This window comes from Corylus avellana, chromosome 3 (assembly GCF_965113065.1).
Source record: "Corylus avellana chromosome 3, dhCorAvel1.hap1.2, whole genome shotgun sequence".
Taxonomy (NCBI): Eukaryota; Viridiplantae; Streptophyta; class Magnoliopsida; order Fagales; family Betulaceae; genus Corylus; species Corylus avellana.
Genome location: NC_142492.1, coordinates 36,459,659 through 36,482,804, shown reverse-complemented (window position 1 = coordinate 36,482,804; position 23,146 = coordinate 36,459,659). Strand labels below are relative to the sequence as shown.

The following is a 23,146-nucleotide window of genomic DNA, read 5'->3' as shown; positions in this document are numbered from 1 at the left end:
CTAAACTTATGCTACCAGATGTGAATGCGTATTAAGGGTCTGTTTGAGAATGCGTTTTAAAAAAAATAATATACGTTTTTAAACCAAATTGCAATTTTGGAATGTTTGGGATTGCGATTTTAAAAATACAAATTTTAAAATCGTGGACAAATCTGCAATTTCTATAAGCTGACTAGAAGGTACTTATTTGAAAAAGTACGAATTTAAACCAAAATCGCAATTTTGCTTAAAAAAATATTTGGGGCAGTATTTATCTATTTGGTCATGAAACCATAACTATATGTTAATGTTATCCAAACACTCAATTGATAAAAATAATAATAATAATAATAATAATAAAATAAAAAATAAAAATTCTTAACATATTTTACCAAACGCCTGTGCGCTTTCAAAAAGTAGCAATTTCAAAAATGCAATTTTCAAAATCGCACTCCCAAACAGACCCTAAATCTTTTATCAATAGAAGTTTACCAAATTGATATATAATTCATTCATTACATTTTTGTCAATTAATTATTTGGGCAAAGTCCACATACTCCCTCAAATTACCACCCAATTGACAATGTCTCCTCCAAACTACCAAAACATTGTCAATGTCCCCCCTCCCCAACCCAAGACTAGCAATAAGACAAAAATGTCCATATATATTTCTCAATAAGACAAAAATACCCCTATAAATTTAAAAAAAAAAAATTGATTTTTTTTTTAAAAACGAAAAATTTTAATTTAAAAATAATATTTTTTTTTAAAAAAAATTTAACAAAAATTTTTAATTTTTTTTTAAACGGAAATTTTTATTTTTTAAAAAAACTATTTTTTTATTTAGTTTTAAAAAACGAAAATTTTCATTTTATTAAACGAACATTTTTATTTTTTAAAACGTAAATTTTTATTTAAAAAAAATTATAAAACAAAAATAAAATATAAAAAAACGAATTTTTTTTTTTAATTTTTTTTTCTTATAAAATGGATTAAAAAAAAAATCCAACTATTTTTTTTTTTTTTTTTTTTGTTAGTTTTAGGTTTTTTTCTAGAGGTTTTAGTATTTTTGTTTTTATTTTACTAAGGATAATTTTGTCATTGGGGAAACATTGACAATTTTTGGTAGTTTGGAGGAGGACATTATTACAATTGAAAGTTTTGGAAAAACATTGTCAATTGAGTGATAATTTGAAGGGGTTATGTAGACTTTTCTCTAATTATTTTGTTTATTTTTAATAAATAAGCTACACATCAATTTAATAAGTTTCTCTCAATAAATAAAAAAGAAAAAGAAAAATGGTAGCGGTAGCCATAGCATTTCTCTGTTTATGATTACATTGCATTAATTTGTTGGTCAAACACGACATACCATTAATTAATTTATACAATAAATTGACCATCAAAAAAAAAAAAAAAAAAAAACTCTTAAAGGACCTAATTTCAAGTTGTCTTCGGTCTTCGATCCACCAAAAATTCCACTCTCCTTTGGAAAATGAAAAGGCCAACGCTACGTCTTGAAGCCCAAGACCCAGCGGTCGAATAAGAAAAAGCTCATGCAAACTTGTAGAGTCCCAAATCAAACGCTCTTCCATTCGAATTTTGGTGAAATATAAGTCAAGGCGGAGATTTGTTGAATATTGCCTTGTATTTCACAAATCAAATATGGCCCCCAAATCATGCTGCCACCTACATATATAGGATTTTGGGGAGAGAGAATCGCTGATTACAAATGGTACACTTTTAGTGGCTCCTAATCCTATGCCCTAGCAAAAACACTCGTGAATACACATAGAAAAAACAAGTATTGGCCATATTCACCGACGTACATTTGTGTGGAAAATTATTTATATTTGATATAAGGAGCCCTTGCTTGCTGTGGAGCTCTCAATTGGAGGAATATCCAAGTGCAGCTGAAAACCAAACAAATTTCATTTTTTGAAGACATAGGGCAGAAACAAGTGAGATTGTTAAGATTTATATCAGAATTCGTGCCTAAACGTACACCAGTTGATTCTGCTTCCAATCCTTCCATGATATTGAAGAAGATAAAAAAATTATTTCTTATACATGTATATGATTTTGACACCCTAGAAAGTTAGCCCAGCATTAAAAAGATGAATTGTTCACATTAAATATGTGGATTATAAAATCCTCATAAGTACTAAGGCTCCATTTATTTCCGGATAAAATGATTTTTAGAAATTTTTTTTTTTTTTTTTGGTGCGACCAAAAATAATAGTCAAATCGAAAACATTTTCGGTTGACTAGGAAAACCTTCTTTAATTTATGTAAAATTGTTTTTTTTTTTTTTTTTTTCTTAAAACCGTAAACCATTTTTTAAGTTTGAGCTTCTCCGTCTCAAATCGCTAGAGTATGCCAGACCTCCATTGGTTAAGACTATAACATCAATATTGTAAGATAATTGTGAGATAAAAATGTAGTTTCTATCTTTCCTATTGTTTTTATGAGTATCACTATCCTCCTTGCATGACATTTATTTTTTACCCCTCAATTTTTTTATTTATTATTATTTTAGTTTTGTCCCCCTCCCCTCAAGTTCTACAAGTTCTAGTTATGCTTGCTCCTGAAGATGGCTAGCTAGCAATTTTCCTGATCCATTGCATGAGCTTTGACTTCTACTAGTAAAGCAAAAGATATTTCTTTTGAAAGGTACGTATCTTCCTTTTTGAAACTAGCGGAGAACTCAGAACTGGAAGTGAACCCCCATGCATGTGCAGATATTCTAGTTTCAATTCTGGATCCGATGCCTGCCCTCCACAAAGTAATTTCTTTATACAAAGTTGGTATATGCCTTACTTCTTCCCCACCCCTTCTTCCCCCACCCCCTCTTATTATCATCATCTTTTGATGAAATATTATAATTTTGACATGAAAAAGCTAGATTCTTGAAGCAATAAAGTCATATCCATGCTAAGAACTTGTTTTAAATAAACAGTAAAAGAAATTATCTTCATTTTTCCATGTTCAATGGCCAAAAACCATTTCTTACATCCCCTAATCTGTCAATATATCGCTTAAAGTAATATTTTTGAGGATTTTTTTTTTTTTTTCTCTCTTCATGAAGATGAACTTAATAGTTGCTTGCACTTTTCTAGTAAATGATCAACAGCTGCTGCAGGCGCTGCCTTCTTCATGTTCTGCTCCACTTGAAGAGACCTGATGATCAGTGATACTACTGGAACTCGAAGACGACGAAGAACTCGAAGAATCATGAGCCAGATTGGTCTTGTGTCCCATCATAAAATCGAAGAATCTAGGCTGTGCCATCCCAACATCCTTAACTTTGTTTTCTGTGTTTGTCTGAATAATCACGTTATTGTCTTTCATACTTCCTTTCCTCAAAAATATGCGACAGATAACCCAATTTTCCACTTCAGCTAAAGAATGCCGCTGCAAGAAATTAAACCAAATTAAGTTTTAAATTTCGTAATTCAGAAACTAAATATATATGCATGAGTGATTCGATTCTTCATTGGCTTGGGCAACAAACAAAGAGTAATTGGGGTTATGCTCACCTGGATTGAGTTATCCATCTGCGGGAAAATGCAAGCTGAAGTTTCTGCATTGACAAGACGATATTCATGCATGATCCACTCTGTTCTAATTCCTTGGGGGGACTTCCCTCTATAGAAAACCAGAGTCTTTTTCATTCCCATTACAGGATTCCTTTTCGAAGATACAATTTTCTTGTCTGAGCCAGTTGCCTTCCAATAACCAGAATTAGTTGTTCGTTTGGTTTGGTTCCCATTTCGATATCTCAGTTCCTTCTGGCTGAAAAAGTACCTTTCTTGCTCCAACCCACCTGCAAACTCATATTATATCAATTTGATTTTGAAAATATTTACTTAGAACTTAGAAGGTCAAATTCATGCATGCAAGCTTGCATGCATGTACTTTGGAAGCAGAGAAAAACAGAGTATGGAAACTATAATCATGACCAACCTGGCAAATCCCAAGGATCATATTTGCAAACATTGATCTCAGGAATGATTGAAGCAGGCAATGGGAGTGAGAACACCTTGCATTTCAAGTACTGGAAGACAAGCTCTTCATCTGTGGGCTGGAAGCGGAAACCAGGAGGCAATCTGGTTAGCCCATGCCGAGCAAAACTGAACTTGTCCATAGAAGATATTAAAGCTCTCGTTATTGCTTCAGCTCTGTCAATAAAAATTAGTTGAAGTCAAGCAACCCATGTTTAGTTTTTATAGCCAGTGTGAGAGGGAGAGATGGCCGAGTTGGGGAAGAAAAGAGATTTTTCTTTATGGTTTGGTCGGGTAGGAAGAAAAGAAGAAGGGGACAGCCACACTATCAAACAGATGAATTTGATGTTTGACAATTAAAGAAATCTTACATCTTTTTTGATAATCATCTTCCAGAAGATCGGCCGTGAACCACGCCTCATAAAGTAGAAGTCACTAATTTAAATCCTTTTTTCCCCTTTTCTTGTATGGACATGTCAAGAAAAAAAACATCTTTTCTGATATTGAAATGGTGGTTAATTATAGAGTTAGTATTTAATCTCGTGGCCTTTAACTTTAATACAATGTCTTAAAAGTTTACGTCGATAAAAAATAATAAATTTAAACATTTAATTAATATTTTATTATTATTATTATTATTTGCTTTTATCAACCTAGATTGAAGTACCTGTGTCTATCGACCTTTAATCTTTTTTTCTTTTTTTTTTAACAAAAACTAATAGATTTTGCTATAATAGAATAAGATGAAATAGAGATGCATTACTCCTTTTATTATATAATATGAATTGACAGGGTTTGTTAATTGCCTGTAGCATTTCATTAATTATTATGTATTTGATTGATTAGGAGCCCTGGAAAAGATATTGAAGGTTTGGTTAAATCTCCAAAATTCAAATGGTTCAAAAGGGGTGGTTGGATATCACCACTAACAAGTAACGATTACGTCACCCGATGTCATGCTTAGCCCCTCTCCATTCGCGGTAAAAACAACACATTGTTGGGCCTAATAACCGAAAAGCCCATCTCAACAACATACAACCCATTAACCCAAGTTCACCATCATTAGCACACGGAATCCACGATCGTAAAATGACAATTTTACCCCTTAAAAATAAGGGACCGACTCATCTCTAATTAAAATTTGATTCATAAATATAAAGCAAGGGACACAATGAAAAATGGGAGTGCATGAGACAAATCATTATAGGAATGATCATTTGGGCAACAATCGGCTATAAACAGTTAAGATACCATCATTATAAATAGAAGAGATACGCTAGATAAATTGGTTTTTTCGTCTCCTCCAAATATTGTTATTTTATTTTTTCCTCCATATTCTTTGACTTAGGATCAAAGTTATCCCCTTCGGCCTTTTCCGACAAGCTCTTTTACTACTTCTTTTTTGTAGGCACAGATCAACTAGTATTTAGCTGCAAAGGCCAAATACCCTTTTTCTACTTGTTTAGCTGCCATGCTTGCAAATACCAATGTGTTAGGTTTTGTAATGTTTATAATTTAGATTGGGAAAGCCATTGGCTTTTGACGAGGCTTGTTTGTGTCTAAAGTTGCTTACCACATTGTGTAGAGAACTCCAACGAAGCAATTTCATTTTTGATGTCATTGGATTAAAGAAAATTCCAAGTCTCGTGTATTAGAATAATTGGTGAGAATGGAACGCCTCAGTTAAACGCTGTGAAATTTAATTTCGGCAATGAAATAGTTATGGAGAATTCTCTTCCAAGAAGCTCAAGGTTACCTTCCTAGGAATCTCATCCTTTATCCAAAGAAAAAAAATATGGTATTTATAATTTGCATGGCCCAAAAAAACAAGATTTCCCATATAACTCAAATGACACAATGAAAGCTTTTTTATTCTTTTTATTTTTATTCTTTTTCGATTTATGTGAATGATATCATGTACTTGTTACAAAGAACCTTAAAGGAAAATCACATCATTGATCGTCCATTTTGGACTAGAGAGGATCCAATTCATGGTTAGGGTCTCTTTAAAGAGATCCAACGATCACAACGATGCCACATGTCTCACTAAATAAAAAATAATAAAATATTATTTAACGTTTAAAAAAACAAAATTAAAAAACCCCTAAGGCACCCCCATGGGCCATGGCCCTTAGGGGTGGATCGGCCACCCCCAATCGCCAAATCAAATATATATATATATATATATATATATATATTATTTTGTTTTTTTTTAGCGTTAAATAATATTTTATTATTTTCTATTTAGTGGGACACATGGCTTCGTTATGGTCGTTTGATCTCTTTAAAGAGAGATTCTGGTTATGAACTGGATCCTCTCCAGTCTATTTTGGATTGGAGAGTAGAGAGGATCCGATTCCCCCTAGAGGAAGGGCTAATCAAGGGAACAATAGTGAGAAAAAAATTGAGGTATATAGAGAATTTGAATATTACTCAAATGATTAATTTAAATCATTTGCTATCAATTTAACCTTTTGGGATAAGTAATCGGTATCAAAGCAAATGTCCTGAACATTATCTCTGTCATTAATTTCTTATTTCAATTAAAGATTTTACTCAATAAGCCCCTCTTATTAAAGGGCATGACTTGGATTAAAACACCCGAAAGCTTAAAATCCCTTTGACGCCCCCAACGAAGAGAGAAAAATTAGAAATAAGAAAGAAAAAAAATCCTAGCCTCTTCAATAATAACTTCGAAAATGCGGAAATTTGACTAATACTCAAAAGTGCGTAACTAAGACCACAAGCTAGGCTTGTATAGCTGAAGTAAACCGACTTTTTGCCAAAAACAAAATAAAATCTAATTATTACATAAAATTAAATTACGAAATAAAATAAAGATTCTGCCAAAAATATGACGAAATTCGAAAATAAAATCAATACTAAAACGAGAAAAGAAATATTTCATAAAATGATAATAAAAACTTAAAATAGCAATTCGGAAGGAAAAACAATGCATTTTGAGCAATATATATATAGCTTAGTGATATACCTTCGGATTATGGTGATATACGCAAATATAATACCCGTAGCATAACTTATTGCCCTAATTATGCATCAATTCTATCAATTCTTGCCGCTAATCTTATTTATCAAAATAGAGAAATGATTCACGTCAATATTTTTTTTTTTCATCTCATTTTACAAATTTAATATATCAACTATTAGATCTATGCACTTATGTAAACCCTACACAAATTTAAGGGTGGATTCATTCATTCACTATGAAGATGATTAAAAAATTATTAAAAAATGAATGAATTATATATTTTATTATCAAGATATTTCAGCAGCTTTAATTCAAAATCTAACAACTCAACATTTGCCAACTCTCCTAGGTCACCCTTACTTTATAATTAATATTCAATGTGGATTAATTGTTTCTACTTCAATGATGGTAGAATGACCTATTTCTTTGATTAGCTTTATATATTTTTATATTCCTTCTAAATCTTTTTCCTTTTTTGAAAATAGGCTCTAGCTTTTGTACTACAACTTTCCTTGAGTTATGAATGGATGGCTGAGTCATAAAGTTAATTTGTAGCCGCGCTTCAATCCCACGGCCAAGTTTCTTTCTTATAAATATTTTTTATATGATTTTTCTTTTTCTTTTTGGTTGGTTGATCCTAAAGACTTAAACCCTTCTTAGAAGAGTTTACTTGGATTGGTACTTTTCTTCGTTGTGAAGATGTTGCTTTTATCCTTCAATGTATGGCGATTGAGAGACTAATGGTCTTAAAGAAAGTAGCAAACTTTTTGCATGGTTGCAAGTCGTCGCCTTTTTTAGTGGGGATTGGATTCCCTATAATTGGGGAATCCCAATTGCATTTAGTCCGAGAGATGGAGGCTACACGCAATATATATATATATATAAAAGGAGAAACTTTACTTACACTCCGTGATGTTTAGGTATTTTTGCAATTATATCCTTAAAGTTTAAAATGTGTCAATATCATGTTGTCACGTTTTAAGAGTTTGCAATGTCACTAATCCGTTAAATCTTAATGAATGATGTCAAAATCTCCAAAATGCATAGAACAGATTCAACGGAAGAACCTGACCAACAGCCATAGACCTTTTTTTCTCTCTTATTTTTGGTATGGTTTTCCTTTTTTTTAATTAAGCATATTTTTTGTATTTTTATTAGGGACATTTTACTTATTTACCGTATGATTTAATTCTAAACCCTAACGATGTGTAACATTGCAAACTTTTAAAATATGACTTTTTAACTTGATATTTTTTAAAGTTTAAGGGTACGATTGCAAAATGCCTAAACGTAAGTGAAGTTTCTCATTTTCTTTTTTTATAATGCATCATTGTTTTGTACATGGGTCTCACATTTTTCCTACTCTCTCTGCAATGATGCAAGCAATCTTTTTTTCTCACTAAGGTCTCATTGTTCCACACATGGCTCTCACATCTTCATTGGCCTTTATTAGACCATCCTTCAAATGGGATTTTTCTTTCCTCCTTTAACTCTTTTTTTTTTTTTTTTCCCTCCTTTTTCTTCTTCAAAGACAGACTAGCGTTGGCCCAAGTGAAAGGTTGATAGTGGACAAAAATGGAGCCTTTCTTGACAATAATTTATGTATAAAATAAACTTGTGCTCTTTAGGGATGGTCATGTTCCAGGTGCTATAGTTTATCATCAAGAAAAGGTAAGTTATGCTTAATGCAGAAGAAAATTTGCTCATCCTCTTCGCCAAACCAAGACCATCTATTTACAACATCCTTCAATGTCAAGATTAACTTATGCTTTAAACATCTTTATGGAAAAACTACAAGACTTGGTTCTACTCGGAATACATATGACTTTTTATTTTTGCATTAACCAAAACCAAAAATGACACATCATATAAAAATAGAAAAATCTAATCAAACAAATGTTTTCGGGTTAAATACATTTTTCCCCTCATGAATTAATACGGGATTTTAAGTTGCCTCCATGAACTAACACCTATCACACTTAGCTGTATTGAATTATTATTTTGTTATAATAACCCCTCTCGATTAACCAAAATCATTAAAAACAAAATGTAAAATGATAAAAATACACCAAGTTTAAACACTAAATTTACATAAATACAGTCAAAATTATTATTATTATTTTTTTAAAAAAAAGTTCAAAAAAATGGCGACCAATAGAATAAAAAAACACACACACACACATCCCGGGGGTGGTTGCCGGACCACCCAAGGTGGTTCGGGGTGGCTAATCCACCCCTGAACACCTATGGATGGTTCGCCAACCACCCCTCTTCGTTTTTAAGTTTTTATATTTTTATTTGATTCTTAATTCTTAAATTTTTATTTTTTATTTAGTTTTGCATTTAGGTTTAAATTAGTTTTTAGTTTTTGTATTTTGTTTATTTGATGGTATTCCCATCATTTAATGAGATTTACGACTAAAAAAACACATATTTCATCTGGTTTATTGTTTAGCACGAATATTGTACTGATTAATGTGCCTCAATGAATTATTGATCAATATAATCTCATATAATTTTCTTTTTTAAGCGTTTTCCCATTTAAGCGACTTGTGTTTACAAACTTATATGAACAAGTATCTTGTCAAAACTCTCCTAAACAACATTTTTTTTTTTTTTTAATACATGTCTACACAAGAGGGGGATGAGGGATTTGAACTAGTGACCTTCGCTTAATGTGGCGTAATCCCCAACCAATTGAACTACTCATTGGAGAGTCCTAAATAACAATTAATGTGATAGTGAATGATGGATTTAAATGGCAATTAACATCTTGTTGTTCACCGCTCAAAGTCTTACAGTAACAAAATGTTAATGAGTATTGTTAACGGCATATATTTTACTATATTTCCTAACAAACTAGCGTGAGAATATATATGACACTTACCACATTAGCCGTTGAACTAATGTGCCACATAAGCATGTGTAACACCCCCTGTATTTTATCTTTTAAAGGGGTGGTTAGTAGCCACCTTAAAGCAGTGGTTAGAATGGTCAATCACCTTCAGGGGTTGTCACACCACTCCCTAAGCCATCAAGGGTTTTTTTGACCACCTCTTTGTCAAGAAGGTTACAACCACCTCCCATGAACTACCAGGATTGGTTCAGCCAACTTATAATCGGCTAATAAGGGCGCAACCGAACCATCTTCAAAAGCCCTTAGAAATAGTGCCGGTGACATGAAGAGCGAGTTAAAGCTAGATGGTTGACGTAGTATGTGTCACGTAGAAGAATACAATCACATCGGTGTGTAAGAAAATATAATAAAATGAGTTGTAATTCAAGCAACTACCACAAATAATTATAGCCTACTTATCTTTAGTATGCAGAGAATCCTAGTCATCTATATCTTTACTCGTTAATAAGCAAAACCAAAAAATTCAATAAGCACCTTTACGTATCATAGAAAGTTCTAATTGTCATTAAAGGACATAATACTGACAATAGGCAATGTGAGGGAATCCATTGGGGCTGGGCCTAGGCCCGTCTAAATTGAAAATCTTATTAATAAACAGGCCCCATATACTCTCGGCCCTTTGTCCCATCTTCCTCGTCTTGAATGCCTTGCGTAAACGGGCCCCATTAATTTCTCAATCTCTCTAAGGATCCTTCACAATTCCAATCCCAATTAACTCAATCTCTGTTTTTTGCTGGTTTCATTGTGTTTGGTTTCGCAGAAACCTGGGGTAAAGGAAAGAAGAAAAAAAAAATCTATTATTATCTATTTTACTTTGTAGGATGTTAGAAAATATTAAACGACAGTAACGTTTTAAGACCAACTCTTCTCTGGGTAGGCTTTTGGACAATGATTTAACTTTGTAGGATGTTTGAAAATATTAAACGACAGTAACGTTTTAAGACCAACTCTTCTCTGGGTAGGCTTTTGGACAATGATTTAGCCCTTCACAGGCTCAACTCGAAATATATACTCAAAAATTAATCACGAAGAAGATCTTAACACCCTCATTATATAAATAGAAACTAAAAAAAAAAAAAACATAAAGCAAAATGACTCTGCAGTTACAGAACCAAAACGAAATTAAAATTGGAGAATTTGATTAACTTAATAACATGATCATAGTGCTAACACGTCTGCACATTTACCTCTCTTGCGCCGTTCTTGCTCTAAGACAAACTGGATCCTCCAGTCTCCAGAGACTCGGGCGAGTCGTCTACAAACTGTGAAAGCCACTCGAGCTCCGCCACTTTGTCACACTGCACACAAGACATTAAGAAAAATAAAAATATATAAAATTTGATACGAAAATAAGAAACATCAAAGGAGGTGTGGTGCTTACAGGGAGGCAAAGGGCGTTGAAGTCCTCCAAGAAGATCTGCAGACTCTTGGAGTTCATTAAAAATCCGACTGCTTCTTCATTAAATTCCATCATGAAGCCCAACTTGATGAGCTCAGAGAGTGGACCAATATGATCGTTGTTATCCCACAACAAACCCTCAGATATTGCTTCAGAAAAATATGTAGCATATTCGATGATATTCTTGTATCCACCACACCTGTCCACCTTCTGTGCTACAAACTTTGAAGACTCTCTATCCCAAAGCATCACCCGGGTTGCTTTTGCTTTCACAATTTCCCCAGAAGAAAGTGATAAACTATAGTTCACAGTAATGGGTTCAAATGTCTCAAGGAAAGTAATATTCAGAAGCCTTTTGATAGCGTCATGCCTCGTTTCCATTTCGATTTTCCTTGTAGGGTCAGCAAGAAAACCAAGGATGAGTCTAACCATCCCTTTTTTAAGCAGAGTCTCCTTTGGGTTCACTTGCTTAAGATCAGCAACATCCACTGATTCTTCCTTGTGCACAGATTCAGATATTGTGCGAACCCCGATTTTTCTGTACATTTCAACCAACTTTCTCCGAGGTAAAGAAGGCAAGCTTTCACGAGGGTACCATTCAAATATAGGTTGAGGATAAAAGTGCTCAAACAGATCCTTCAGTTGGAGATCGTCAGCAATGAAAACATCATGCTTGCTGGACAGCAAAATTCCATCTGAGCCTGAACCAACGGGCAATTTCACCAAGCTACCAGCCATAGTTTTCCTAGTTTTTTCACTCCAGTGCTTCGAAACATACACCCAGAACTTACAACAGTCAGCATTCGACAATGGTTGTCCTGAACTTTCCCAAACCTTCCAGAGCTTGCAGTAATCATCAACTGAAGGATTGTGCCTAACAAGGAAAGCATTGGAGAAAAAGTTCAATAACTTTGGATCATAGTGTTTCTCCAAAACTTGCAACTGCAAACTGAAGAGACCATCCTTGTCATGCAAAACACATTCCCCAGGGCCGACCCACTTACCCATCTGACTTTCATTTGGGATCCAAATCCTCTTGGTAGCTTCACTGTCTGGCTTCCAATTAAACTCGCTCAAGTAGTTGTAAATTCGAACAATAATAGAAAATTGATCAAGATGGAAATCAAGGTGGCTGGAAATCAATCGGCATCCATTTTCCACGTCAACGGTAACCCCAATTGCTCTGAGTTCTTCTCTGTAAGATGTAATACTAGAACCATAAAAGCCCTCATCAAGAAAAGGTCCATCAGTATGCTTCAAATAAGAGCTCCAACGGGAAGTGAACAATAAGCACTCTTTTGGAGGCCTATAACCAACATGGGTCTTCAGCCATTTCTGAGATATTTCTTCCCAGAATTTGCCCGGAAATGAATAATTCCTATCTTGCAGTAAAATGCGGATGCATTCCAGCAGCTTAAGAACATTATCTGGAGTTATGCAGGAGTGATCTTGAGGAAAATAAAGACTAGCAGCTACCATCCTCACACCATCTTTGATATCAACAACAACAACCCCCATCGTCTTCAACTCGTCCATGAATTCATGAATGTCCTTGCCATAATAGTTGTCACTATCATCTATGAAAGGGAGAACAGTAATTGGAGAAATTGATTGCCAATCTGGCCCAAACAGAATGCAACTACTTGGAGGTCTATAAACACCAAGCCGAGTTCTCAACCACTTCTCCTTACGGATAAATTTCCAGAGATCGGAAGGAAACTTAAATGGAGTGTCCTTTAGCTGTCTATAACATGAAAGGAAAGACACAACAGTTTCTTTTGACATGGAAGACGCGTGCTGCCTGAAAGTTTGAGCAAATACCATGACCGCATCCTGAAAATCCACCTTCACCCCTGTTTTCTTCAACTCGATTCTGTAAGACGAGATGCTGCTTCCATAAAAACCATCATCAATCAATGGGAAACCTCTGAAAATCTGTAGGATGCAACCCCATTGCGAGTCAAACAAGAAACATTCTCCAGGAGAATTGTAACCCATGTTCGACTTGAAGCATTTCACACCTTTCAATGCCTCAATGAGTTTGTTGGACGATCTAGAATGACGTATACATTCAAGGATCAAATGAACAGCCTCAGCTGTCAGCAAAGTCAACCGTGAAGAGGGCCTCAAATTGTCTACAACGAGGTTGTAACTTTTACAGAATCCAATTCGCACACCAAGCGACTTCATCTCCTCTTTAAAAGAAAGGATTTCTTCCCCATAGTAATGTATATCAATAAAGGGGATGTCACTTATTTGAGATGCAATTTTCCATTCAACATCAAACAAAACAGATCCAACTGGAGATCTGTCACCCCGTGATGTCCTTAGCCATTTTCTTTCTTTTATACTGTTGACGAATTTGTCCAAGGGAAGAGAATTTTCCCTCAAGAATCTAATGAAATTAAGGACAGAAAGCACAAGGACTCTAGTTAAAGTAGAGGAAGCTGTAAGAGACATAAGATGCTTCCCAATAAATTCACATGCTTCGCCGTACTGAAACATGACTCCAATTGTCTTCAGCTCTTCCTTATAGTCATTTATTCTTTCTCCATAAAAACTTTGATCAATCAATGGAATGTCAACGAGAACTGATTCGTTCTGCAAAATGTTTCCCAACGAAGAGGAAAACATGAATGACTGATATGGTGGCCTGTAACCAGAACAGCCATTGGCAGTAACTTTCAGCCAACTACCTTCCTTTATGCATTTCAAGAACTTCTCTGGAATGCAAATTTGTCTCTGTTTCAGATTTCGAATCCAATCCAACAACAAGAATGCATTTTCATTGGTAAGTGGTGCGGAAACAGCAAAAATTGCAACATTCGGAGGAGTGATATAGGGGATATCAGAAGCTGCAACATAAGTTATTAGGAAATTTAAAAGCTGTTCACCAGAAATAAATTCATCTGCAAAACGACCTGGATTCAAGTAGTCTTCTCCTAACTCGACATAGCCTTCACCTCTCCATGGATTTGAACCAACCAATCCCACCCATTTGCTTCCATTAGCTGGGACAAGGACCCCTTTCTGTTCGGTGGTTAGATTGCCATAGTTATCTGCGATCGGCATAGATTGACACAAAATAACCACGTCCCGTTTTGAAAGATGATTATTCGAGAGAGAGTGATATAAGAAGTGAACAAATGCAACAGCAAGCTTCCAGTCTTTTTTGATATAATTGTATAGGTGAACTGCATAGCCATATACATTAACAACACTAATCTTCACGTGAGCTTGAAGCCATTCCCACACCCTCTTAGAGGAGAAGATAGCTTCTTGGGTACTTTTTGGCATAAAAAATTGACTGCCCACGCATCTAAATTCCTTGTTCCAATCAATCAGCCATGATGCTAGATGATTCTGTTGTGATAACACCACCTGAATCCAATTCCCAGATGTGCATTCATTTATGCTACACAAAGCAACGTCCCCAACATGACCCACATATTTTATTAGTGGTATGCTCCTTATTTTGGTGTTGTGAAATTTGGAGTTCCAATTATCAGCAAGAAATAGTAAAATATCCATATACAGCTCCTCTGACACTCCTGCAACGAGATTAGAACTCCCGATACACTTGACATACCAATTGTTGTTGACAGGCCCCACCCCCAAGAAACTCAATACATGATCATACTCCTTTCTATCGAATCCAGAACTCAAAATATAGTTTCCGTGGGATGAGAGATCAAGCAAGCTCACCCCTTCATTCTTTGCCTTCTCCAATATGTTCCAGAAAGCAGGAATAAGCCTACAAACTTCGCGTGGTTTATGGAAAAATTTCTGCTTTGTGTAGGACTCGCTTGGAACAATATTTTCTTCAACAAGCTTTGCTTTGATTGACTCCCTCAAGATATTCAACTCTTTATAAGAAGAGCTGTTGACAGGAATGAACCTGAACATGGGCGCCAAACTAGATACTGGAGCATTTTCTGATGTTCTGATTAGCGAGATCAAAGCATTGATAAAAGCAGAGGGCACACAATCAAGAATACCTTTGTTCCATTTGTTGTCAAAGAGGATTGTTTCCCTTGATGATGCAAGAAGAAAATCTGCCTGGATTATGAAGGGAAAGTTAGTGAACATCTCTGTTGGAAGAAATGCATAGACCCCAGGTGAGCTCATCCCTCTGCTGAGACGCTCTTGAAAGGGAAAAGCCAACGTGATCACCAACTCTTCTACTTCCATTCTCCTTTTCACTTTGTTTTCTTGCCTGACAGGAAACTTCTGCTTCCACATGTAATAGCTGCATTCTTTGTCGGAACCTTCATTCTTCTTTTCATTGGTTGAGAGATGGAGTGTGTAGGACTCAGCATCAATGCTCTTCTTCGTAACAAAGTCAGTCTCACTCGTAATAGCTATTGCACTGAGGGTATTGAGTTTAGCATCCTTATTATGTTCCTTAACCAAAAACCGCTTTATCTTCGAAAGGAACAAGAGTACTTCAGGATGAATGCTAGAGAGCTCCTCCTTCACGGCTTGGATCTTATCCGGCTTCAGAGGTAAGACAATTGTTGTCGTTGGAAGAGAATTTCCAGAACCATATATTTGCTTTATGTCGGAAATAGTTGGGTTCTCCTCCACCCATTCAGGCACAATGTACCCGAGATTGCAATGTAGGCAAGGCTCTTCGTTGAACCGAATCTGATATCCATTGCTGAAAATGTACGGCTTAGAAGTAACCAGAAAAACACTCTTAAATCCAATTCCTGCATATGTTAACCAGAAATAAGTTAGCTAAAGCAACAAAAAACATTCTTATTCATCAAAAATAAATAAATAAAAAATAAATAAAATTGACCGCTGCAAATATTTGCTCTGACCAATTACTTCCATCCAAATCAACCCAAAAAAACTAATCGAGTATAATCGTCCCCTACCTTTCTCTCCAATATAACCACGTTTCCTGTTGCCTTTCTTGGTGGAGCGACCAACACTGCAAATGGATTCTATATTTTTGGAAGAGAAACCTATTTCATTGTTGAAAATCAGCAATGTTGCTGGAGCTCCCGTGGCCGTGATGTCCTGAGAAGTTATGATGAACTCAAGCGATGGATCCACACCCTCCAAGTAATTATTGTCTTCCGCATTCTGGAAAAAAAAAAACCCACAAAATTCATGTCTTGAAATGCGCAGCTAATTAAAAAAAAAAAATCTTTTTACATACTAAAATTGAATATTAATTATTGTCTTATACAAGAAGCAGCCATTGCAATTTTCAACCATAAAGTAAATATGGTTGAATACTAATTCTGTCGCAGGAAGCAGCCTCAATTGGCTACGCATCTATTTTTCTGTTTTTTTGCAGATTTAATGAGGAACTTGCATATGATCTCTTGTATAAAACATTCTCTAAAATTATTTACCTAAATTTTAACTCAACTAATGCAATTCTGACCTTTCAGTTTAACTATTAATTTTATGTTAGATTTGTGTGGATTCACAAGTCATATAAAAAATTATTAGTCATAAATGTTGTTTATGTAAGATATGATAATAAATTAATTAATTAAAAAAAAAAAACTAAATAATATGATCAAATTTAATTCTTTTTTTTTTTTGTTGAACAAAATCCAAGTTATTCCTGAGTTGCTTAATTAGTTAATTTATAAATTATAATATAAAATAAATATAATTATGATTTTAGTTTTATAAATGCATGTTAACCATTAATTACTTAATTATTATTAATATTTTATCATTAGTTAGTTGAGTTATATCCTTGATGACCCGATTGGACAAATAATTTTAAAAACATAAAAATAAAGAAAAGAAAAAAGAAATATCGATATGAAAAAACTATTCAAAAAAATAAATTTAATTGAAGTAATTTGAGAGATTATAAAAGAAGAAGAATATACTGATGATTCCTGATTCTTTGGACAGATGAAAATGAATGAAAGCTAATATAACATTTCCCAAAATCTAAAAACAAGAAAAATATGAAAAACAAGAAAACAAAAGCAACAAGATATCGTAATCCCATGGAGTCCTCCATTTCCACAGCATCAAACAAAGGTCACTGTCTAGAACTCCACCATATCATCAAGAACGCGTAACAAACAAGCATACGCACAAACATATATGTGAGAGAATGAATTAGGAAGGAACCTGAATGAGTTCCATGAGGAAATGGACATCCTTGGCATATAGTTCAGCAGAGAGGTTCTTGACGGCCTGGTGAAGATCCTCCGTCAATGGGTTTTCTTCTCCGCCAATTGAAAATTTTTTCATACGTATCGCTTCTATGTGTTCTCTCGCTGCTGTCTCCATATCCGTCGTTACAGAAAACCAGATCTTGGCTAATTAGCTTGAGAGTGAAAGCAGCGTACTGAGATATATGCAGTAGTACTGAAACAGATATGTATATATATACACGCTGAGGAAGCTTATACAGATATCTTGGGCTTTGCATGAGGTTTCTGATTCGACCCATGCGTCGCCTTTTCAGTTTCCAAAGGAAAGTGGAATTCTAGTGGCCGGAAGAGCGTTTAGTGTCTTGGCTGCTGCCACGCCTTTGCATGAGCTTTCTGGAGAATGGAATTATGGTGGAAGACCGAAAGGCCACTTGGCTTGATTAAGTTGATTTGTTGGGCATGGTTTTAATGAAATTTTTGGGAAAAATCAAATTCAATTCTTAAATTGTCATTAAATTTCAATTTAGCCCATCATATTTTTTATTTTGACAATTAGTACTTTTAACTTATTTTTTTTTCGTTAGTTTACTCTCCAATTAAGTAGCTAGCTAGGGTGTACAAGTACTTATAGTTAATGGTTATTGGATAAAACCACCAACAGCAGCTAAGGTAATTATTTGATTTTTTTTTTCATCAATTTACTGTCCAATTAAGTAGGGTTGTACAATCGTTTATTGACTAAAACTGCTAACCGCTACTACCTAAGATGGTTATTGGATCTACTGTCCAATTAAGTAGGGTTGTACAATTATTTATTAGCTAAAACAGCTAACCGCTACTACCTAAGGTGATTATTAGATTTTAACAATCGCAACCGTTCTGCTTAAGTAGTTAGCAGTTATTCAAATCAATAACAGAGGTTTTATAACAGCCTCTTTATATATATATATATATATATGGAGTTTTGGGCTTTTTGATGTGTTTTGGGCTTTCATTGTGCTTATTTTTTGGACTTACTTTAAATAATTTTGGGTCAAAGTGTTTCAAAAAGAAATAAATATGATGAAACTATATTTCTAACTAGTATTTAAAACGACACCGTTTTAATGTTATATTTTTAATCTAAAATATATATTTATATTATTATATATAGGGCAGTTAGCTGTTATTAACCACTTTTTTTTGTCTCTAAAACCTCTAACCGCCCCGCTGTAGACGGTTAGTAATTTTTTATAACAGTCTACCAAAGCGATTATGCGGTTAGCAGTTATAAACAGTTAGCAATTGCGGGGTGGCTATAACAGCCCCCTTTGTACACCCCTACAATTAATTAGTAACAATAAGCCACCAACTTAAAAATCAAATGGACATGTAAAAATAAACTCATTCAAATTAATCAAAATAACAATTTAGCTGGAATTGCTGGGCCGGGCCACCAATTTGGGGACCATGTTGTGATACTTTTTTGAGTTATATGAGTAATGATAGGTACCTTTTTTTATCCTCTTAAAATTTTCTTAAAACTGATATGATTTTTAAAATTACCATTAAATTTTAGATGAATCATACATGAATTTTGATCCAATGTAATTTTGAAAATCACATCAACTTTAAAAAAAATTTGTGATGATAAAAAGATAACACCTAACTTTACTTGTACTTACCTGAATTTGTGAATGAATGGGAAATGATTGAATGTGTGTAATTGTAATTGATTACGGAAATGGATTAGCCAAGTTGGAGAATGGGCCAGGCTCCAATTACAAGAAACTAAAGAACACAACTAACAAGACTAACACGACTAAAGTGGACCCGAAAAGGTTGTCAATGATTTTACAAATGAAAACTCACCTTTTTATATTCTAACAAAATGGCCCTTAACAAATCTATCAGAGTGATTTTGCTAATATAATGCTCGTTTCATAAAATGCCTACTTCCGTATGAACTAGGCTTCTCTGATGAATCAGTATCCTCGGCTCCTCATATGTTTTGCTTGCATAAGCTCATATAACAGTTGTGTAATCATGTGCACACTCGCATATGTTATTGCAGTTTTGTAATGTGATTGCCCTTATACTTGTCATTTAGATATGTGAATCGTAAATTCAGAAATCAGTGCAAAGCAACCATTGGAGCAGATTTCTTGACAAAAGAAGAGCAGTTTGACGAAAGGATATTTACATTGCAGGTTTATGATCTCAAACCTCATAACCAATTAGCTACCGAAAAGTCAATCGCTCTCTCTCTCACTCACTCAATGGATCCGTCACAATTCCAATCCAATGAACTAGCGTACTTTATCGCGGTAAGTTTCCTCAGTCTCTGTTTTTCTTTTTCTTTTTTTTTTCTTTTTTGGTTTCTTGGTGTTTGAATTCTCAGAAACCTGACATAAAGGAAAGAGAAAATCTAATATTATCTATTTTACTGCATAATATGTTACAATGGGAGATTATTGTACTTCATGGTTATTAGGCATGCTTGGTTTCCAATGTCATAACAGTAAGGTTATTATGGACGGAGGATATCCAATTCATGGCTGGAATTTCATTTTAGAAATCCTACAGCCACAAATAGGACACATGTCCCACTAATTTTTTTTTTTTTTTAATATTTTAGATTAAAAAAATTAATAAAAAAAATAAGGGATAGCTGGCCACCCTATCTTGGTCATAGGGGGTGGCCGGACCACCCCATGGCACTTGGGGGTGGTCCACCCCCTATATATATATATATATATATATATATATATATATATATATATATATATATCGTTTGGACCACTCCAACTACCCCCAAGGGCCAAACGATTTTTTTTTTTTTTTTTTAAGATATGGCCCTTGGGGTGGCCCAAGCCACCCTAGGGCCCTTGGGGGTGGTCCGGCCACCCCTAAGGGCTAAAATAATTTTTTTTTTCTTTCTTTTTTAGATCTAGCCCTTGGGGGTAGCCGGACCACCCCCAAGGGCCATGGGGTGGCTTCGGCCTCCCCAAACAGGCGGTCTAGGGTGGCAGAAGCCACCCCCAGCCTCAACTGGTGTGTTCAGCCACCCCCAATTAGTGGCTAGCCACCCCTTAATTTTTTATAATTTTTTTTTTTTATTAATTAGATAGATGTCCTATTTATGGCTTCAGGATTTCTTTAAAGAGACATTGACCATCAACTAGATATTCTCTAGTCCAAAATGGACTGGAGAGGATCTTGTTCCCGTTTTAAGACCAACTCTTCTATGTAGCTTTTGTACAATGATTAAGCCCTTCATAGGCTCAACTCGATACATAGTAGTGGAGAGTTCGAAATATATACTCAAAAATTAATTAGGACGAAGATCTAAGGTATTTACTTACTGTTTCAGGCACGTGCCAAACTAGATACTGGAGCATTTTCTGACGTTCTGATTAGCGAGACCAAAGCATTGATAAAAGTAAAGGGCACACAATCGAGAATACCTTTGTTCCATTTGTTGTCAAAGATGATTGTTTCCCTTGATAATGCAAGAAGAAAATCTGCCTGGATTATGAAGGGAAAGTTAGTGAACATCTCTGTTTACTGCGATCGGCATAGATTGACACAAAATAACCGCATCCCGTTTTGAAAGATGATTCTTCGAGAGAGAGTGATATAAGAAGCGAACAAATGCAACAACAAACTTCCAGTCTTTCTTTATATAATTATATAGGTGAACTGCATAGCCATATACATTAACAACACTAATCTTCACATGAGCTTGAAGCCATTCCCACACCCTCTTAGAGGAGAAGATAGCTTCTTAGGTACTTTTTGGCATAAAAAATTGACTGCCCATGCATCTGAATACCTTGTTCCAATCAATCAGGCATGATGCTAGATGATTCTGCTGTGATAACACTACTTGAATCCAATTCTCAGGTGTGCATTCATTTATGCTACACAAAGCAATGTCCCCAACATGACCCACATATTTTAACAGTGGTATGCTCCTTATGTTGGTGTTGTGAAATTTGGAGTTCCAATTATCAACAAGAAATAGTAAAATATCCATATACAGATCCTCTGACACTCCTGCAACGAGATTAGTACTCCTGATACACTTGACATACCAGTTGTTGTTGACAGGCCCCACCCCTAAGAAACTCAATACATGATCATACTCCTTTCTATCGAATCCATAACTCAAAATATAGTTTCCATGGGATGAGAGATCAAGCAAGCTCACCCCTTCATTCTTTGCCTTATCCAATATGTTCCAGAAAGCAAGCATAAGCCTACAAATTTCATATGGTTTATGGAAAAATTTCTGCTTTGTGTAGGACTCGCTTGGAACAATATTTTCTTCGACAAGCTTTGCCTTGATTGACCCCCTCACGATATTCAACTCTTTATAAGAAGAGCTGTTGACAGGAATGAACTTGAACATGGGCGCCAAACTAGATACTTGAGCATTTTCTGATGTTCTGATTAGCGAGACCAAAGCATTGAGAAAAGCAAAGGGCACACAATCGAGAATACCTTTGTTCCATTTGTTGTCAAAGACGATTGTTTCCCTTGATGATGCAAGAAGAAAATCTGTCTGGATTGAAGGGAAAGTTAGTGAACATCTCTGTTGGAAGAAATATGAGGTGTTTTTTTTTTTTTTTTTTTTTTACATGAAAGAGAGAGAGATGGGTTGCTTTTTTTTTTTTTTTTTTTGATATATGAAAGAGAGAGATGAGAGAGATTGTGAAAGAGACTAAAGAGTGTATGGAGAAAAAAAAAAAAAATTCACAGGATCAAAAATTGGCGTTAGCCTATAACTCTGATACCATATTAGAAATTATAATTTAGTGAAGAGAAATGAGAACAAGGAAGAGAGACTCAGAGAATTAAGGTAGTTCGGCCTATGACCTACATCCACACATCAAAGCCTTTTTATGGTTACATTTTTCCTCAATATTTTTGATTGTATACAATACTCTTGTTTATAGAGAAAGAGTATGAACGTTTCTAGTCTTTTCTACTTTTATATTAACAACAACAAAATTAATTTATCATTTGTAACTTTTGTCTCTTGAGTTCTTTTAACTCTTAATTCTTGAGTTATTTGTTTCTTGAGTTATTGTAACTCTTGTCTCAATAATGAGTGAGAAACCTCCAAAGTCCAAGCATACACATTACATCATCAAGATTCAAGAACCCGTAACAAACAAACATACAAACGTATAGAGTGATGTGAGAGAATGAGTTAGGCAGGAACCAGAATGACTTCCCTAAGGAAATGGACATCTTTAGCATAAAGTTCAGCACAGAGGTTCTTGACGGCCTGGTGAAGATCCTCCGTCAATGGGTTCTCTTCCCCTCTAATCGAAAACTTTTGCTTATGTATCGCTTCTATATATGTGTTCTCTCGCTACCGTCTCCATATCCATACGTTACAGAAAACCAAATTAAGCACATACACAAATACAATGAAACAAATATGTATATATATATACACGCTGAAGAAGCTTATACAAATATCTTGGGCTTTCATGAGCTTTCTGATTCGACCCATGTGTCGCCCACCCTTAGATATTTATATTATTATATGTATAAGGGTGTGCGGTTAGTAACTGTTTTTTCCTATCCCTAAAACCGCTAACGGCTTCGCCTTAGATGATTAACAGCTTTTTTAGCATTTTTCAAGCCATTCGATGCCTAGAAATAACCTATATTTCATAATTTAAGAATATACATTTTGAAACAAAAATTATAGGATCCTGATCT

General features: G+C 34.8%; 2 protein-coding genes and 1 pseudogene across 2 annotated transcripts; all 3 read right to left on the bottom strand.

The window, feature by feature from the left end:
• Window positions 1-2,968: 2,968 nt before the first annotated feature.
• Window positions 2,969-4,151, bottom strand: LOC132176267 (NAC domain-containing protein 83-like). The gene is made up of 3 exons (XM_059588425.2): window positions 3,946-4,151; window positions 3,519-3,805; window positions 2,969-3,393 (listed from the first exon to the last, which is right to left on the bottom strand). The coding sequence occupies exons 1-3, from the start codon at window positions 4,124-4,126 to the stop codon at window positions 3,106-3,108; spliced, it is 756 nt and encodes a 251-aa protein (XP_059444408.1). The 5' UTR covers window positions 4,127-4,151; the 3' UTR covers window positions 2,969-3,105.
• A 6,946-nt stretch (window positions 4,152-11,097) lies between these two features.
• LOC132173457 (uncharacterized) lies at window positions 11,098-17,564 on the bottom strand. Its single transcript, XM_088514508.1, has 4 exons — window positions 17,403-17,564; window positions 16,172-16,382; window positions 11,263-16,000; window positions 11,098-11,200 (listed from the first exon to the last, which is right to left on the bottom strand). The coding sequence occupies exons 1-4, from the start codon at window positions 17,562-17,564 to the stop codon at window positions 11,098-11,100; spliced, it is 5,214 nt and encodes a 1,737-aa protein (XP_088370634.1).
• Window positions 17,565-21,174: 3,610 nt separating this feature from the next.
• Window positions 21,175-22,017, bottom strand: LOC148587141 (uncharacterized; annotated as a pseudogene).
• Window positions 22,018-23,146: the final 1,129 nt, after the last annotated feature.

What these genes read in the sequence shown, in the direction of transcription:
- LOC132173457 (XM_088514508.1), bottom strand. Translation starts at nt 17,564, where the DNA reads ATGGAGACAGCAGCGAGAGAACACATAGAAGCGATACGTATGAAAAAA. An exon ending in TCCTCATGGAACTCATTCAG is followed by an intron (nt 16,383 to 17,402) that starts GTTCCTTCCTAA and finishes TTTTTTTTCCAG; the next exon opens with AATGCGGAAGACAATAATTA. An exon ending in CTTTGCCTCCCTGTAAGCAC is followed by an intron (nt 11,201 to 11,262) that starts CACACCTCCTTT and finishes ATTTTTCTTAAT; the next exon opens with GTCTTGTGTGCAGTGTGACA.
- LOC132176267 (XM_059588425.2), bottom strand. Translation starts at nt 4,126, where the DNA reads ATGGACAAGTTCAGTTTTGCTCGGCATGGGCTAACCAGATTGCCTCCT. An exon ending in TGATCCTTGGGATTTGCCAG is followed by an intron (nt 3,806 to 3,945) that starts GTTGGTCATGAT and finishes ATGAGTTTGCAG; the next exon opens with GTGGGTTGGAGCAAGAAAGG. An exon ending in AGATGGATAACTCAATCCAG is followed by an intron (nt 3,394 to 3,518) that starts GTGAGCATAACC and finishes AATTTCTTGCAG; the next exon opens with CGGCATTCTTTAGCTGAAGT.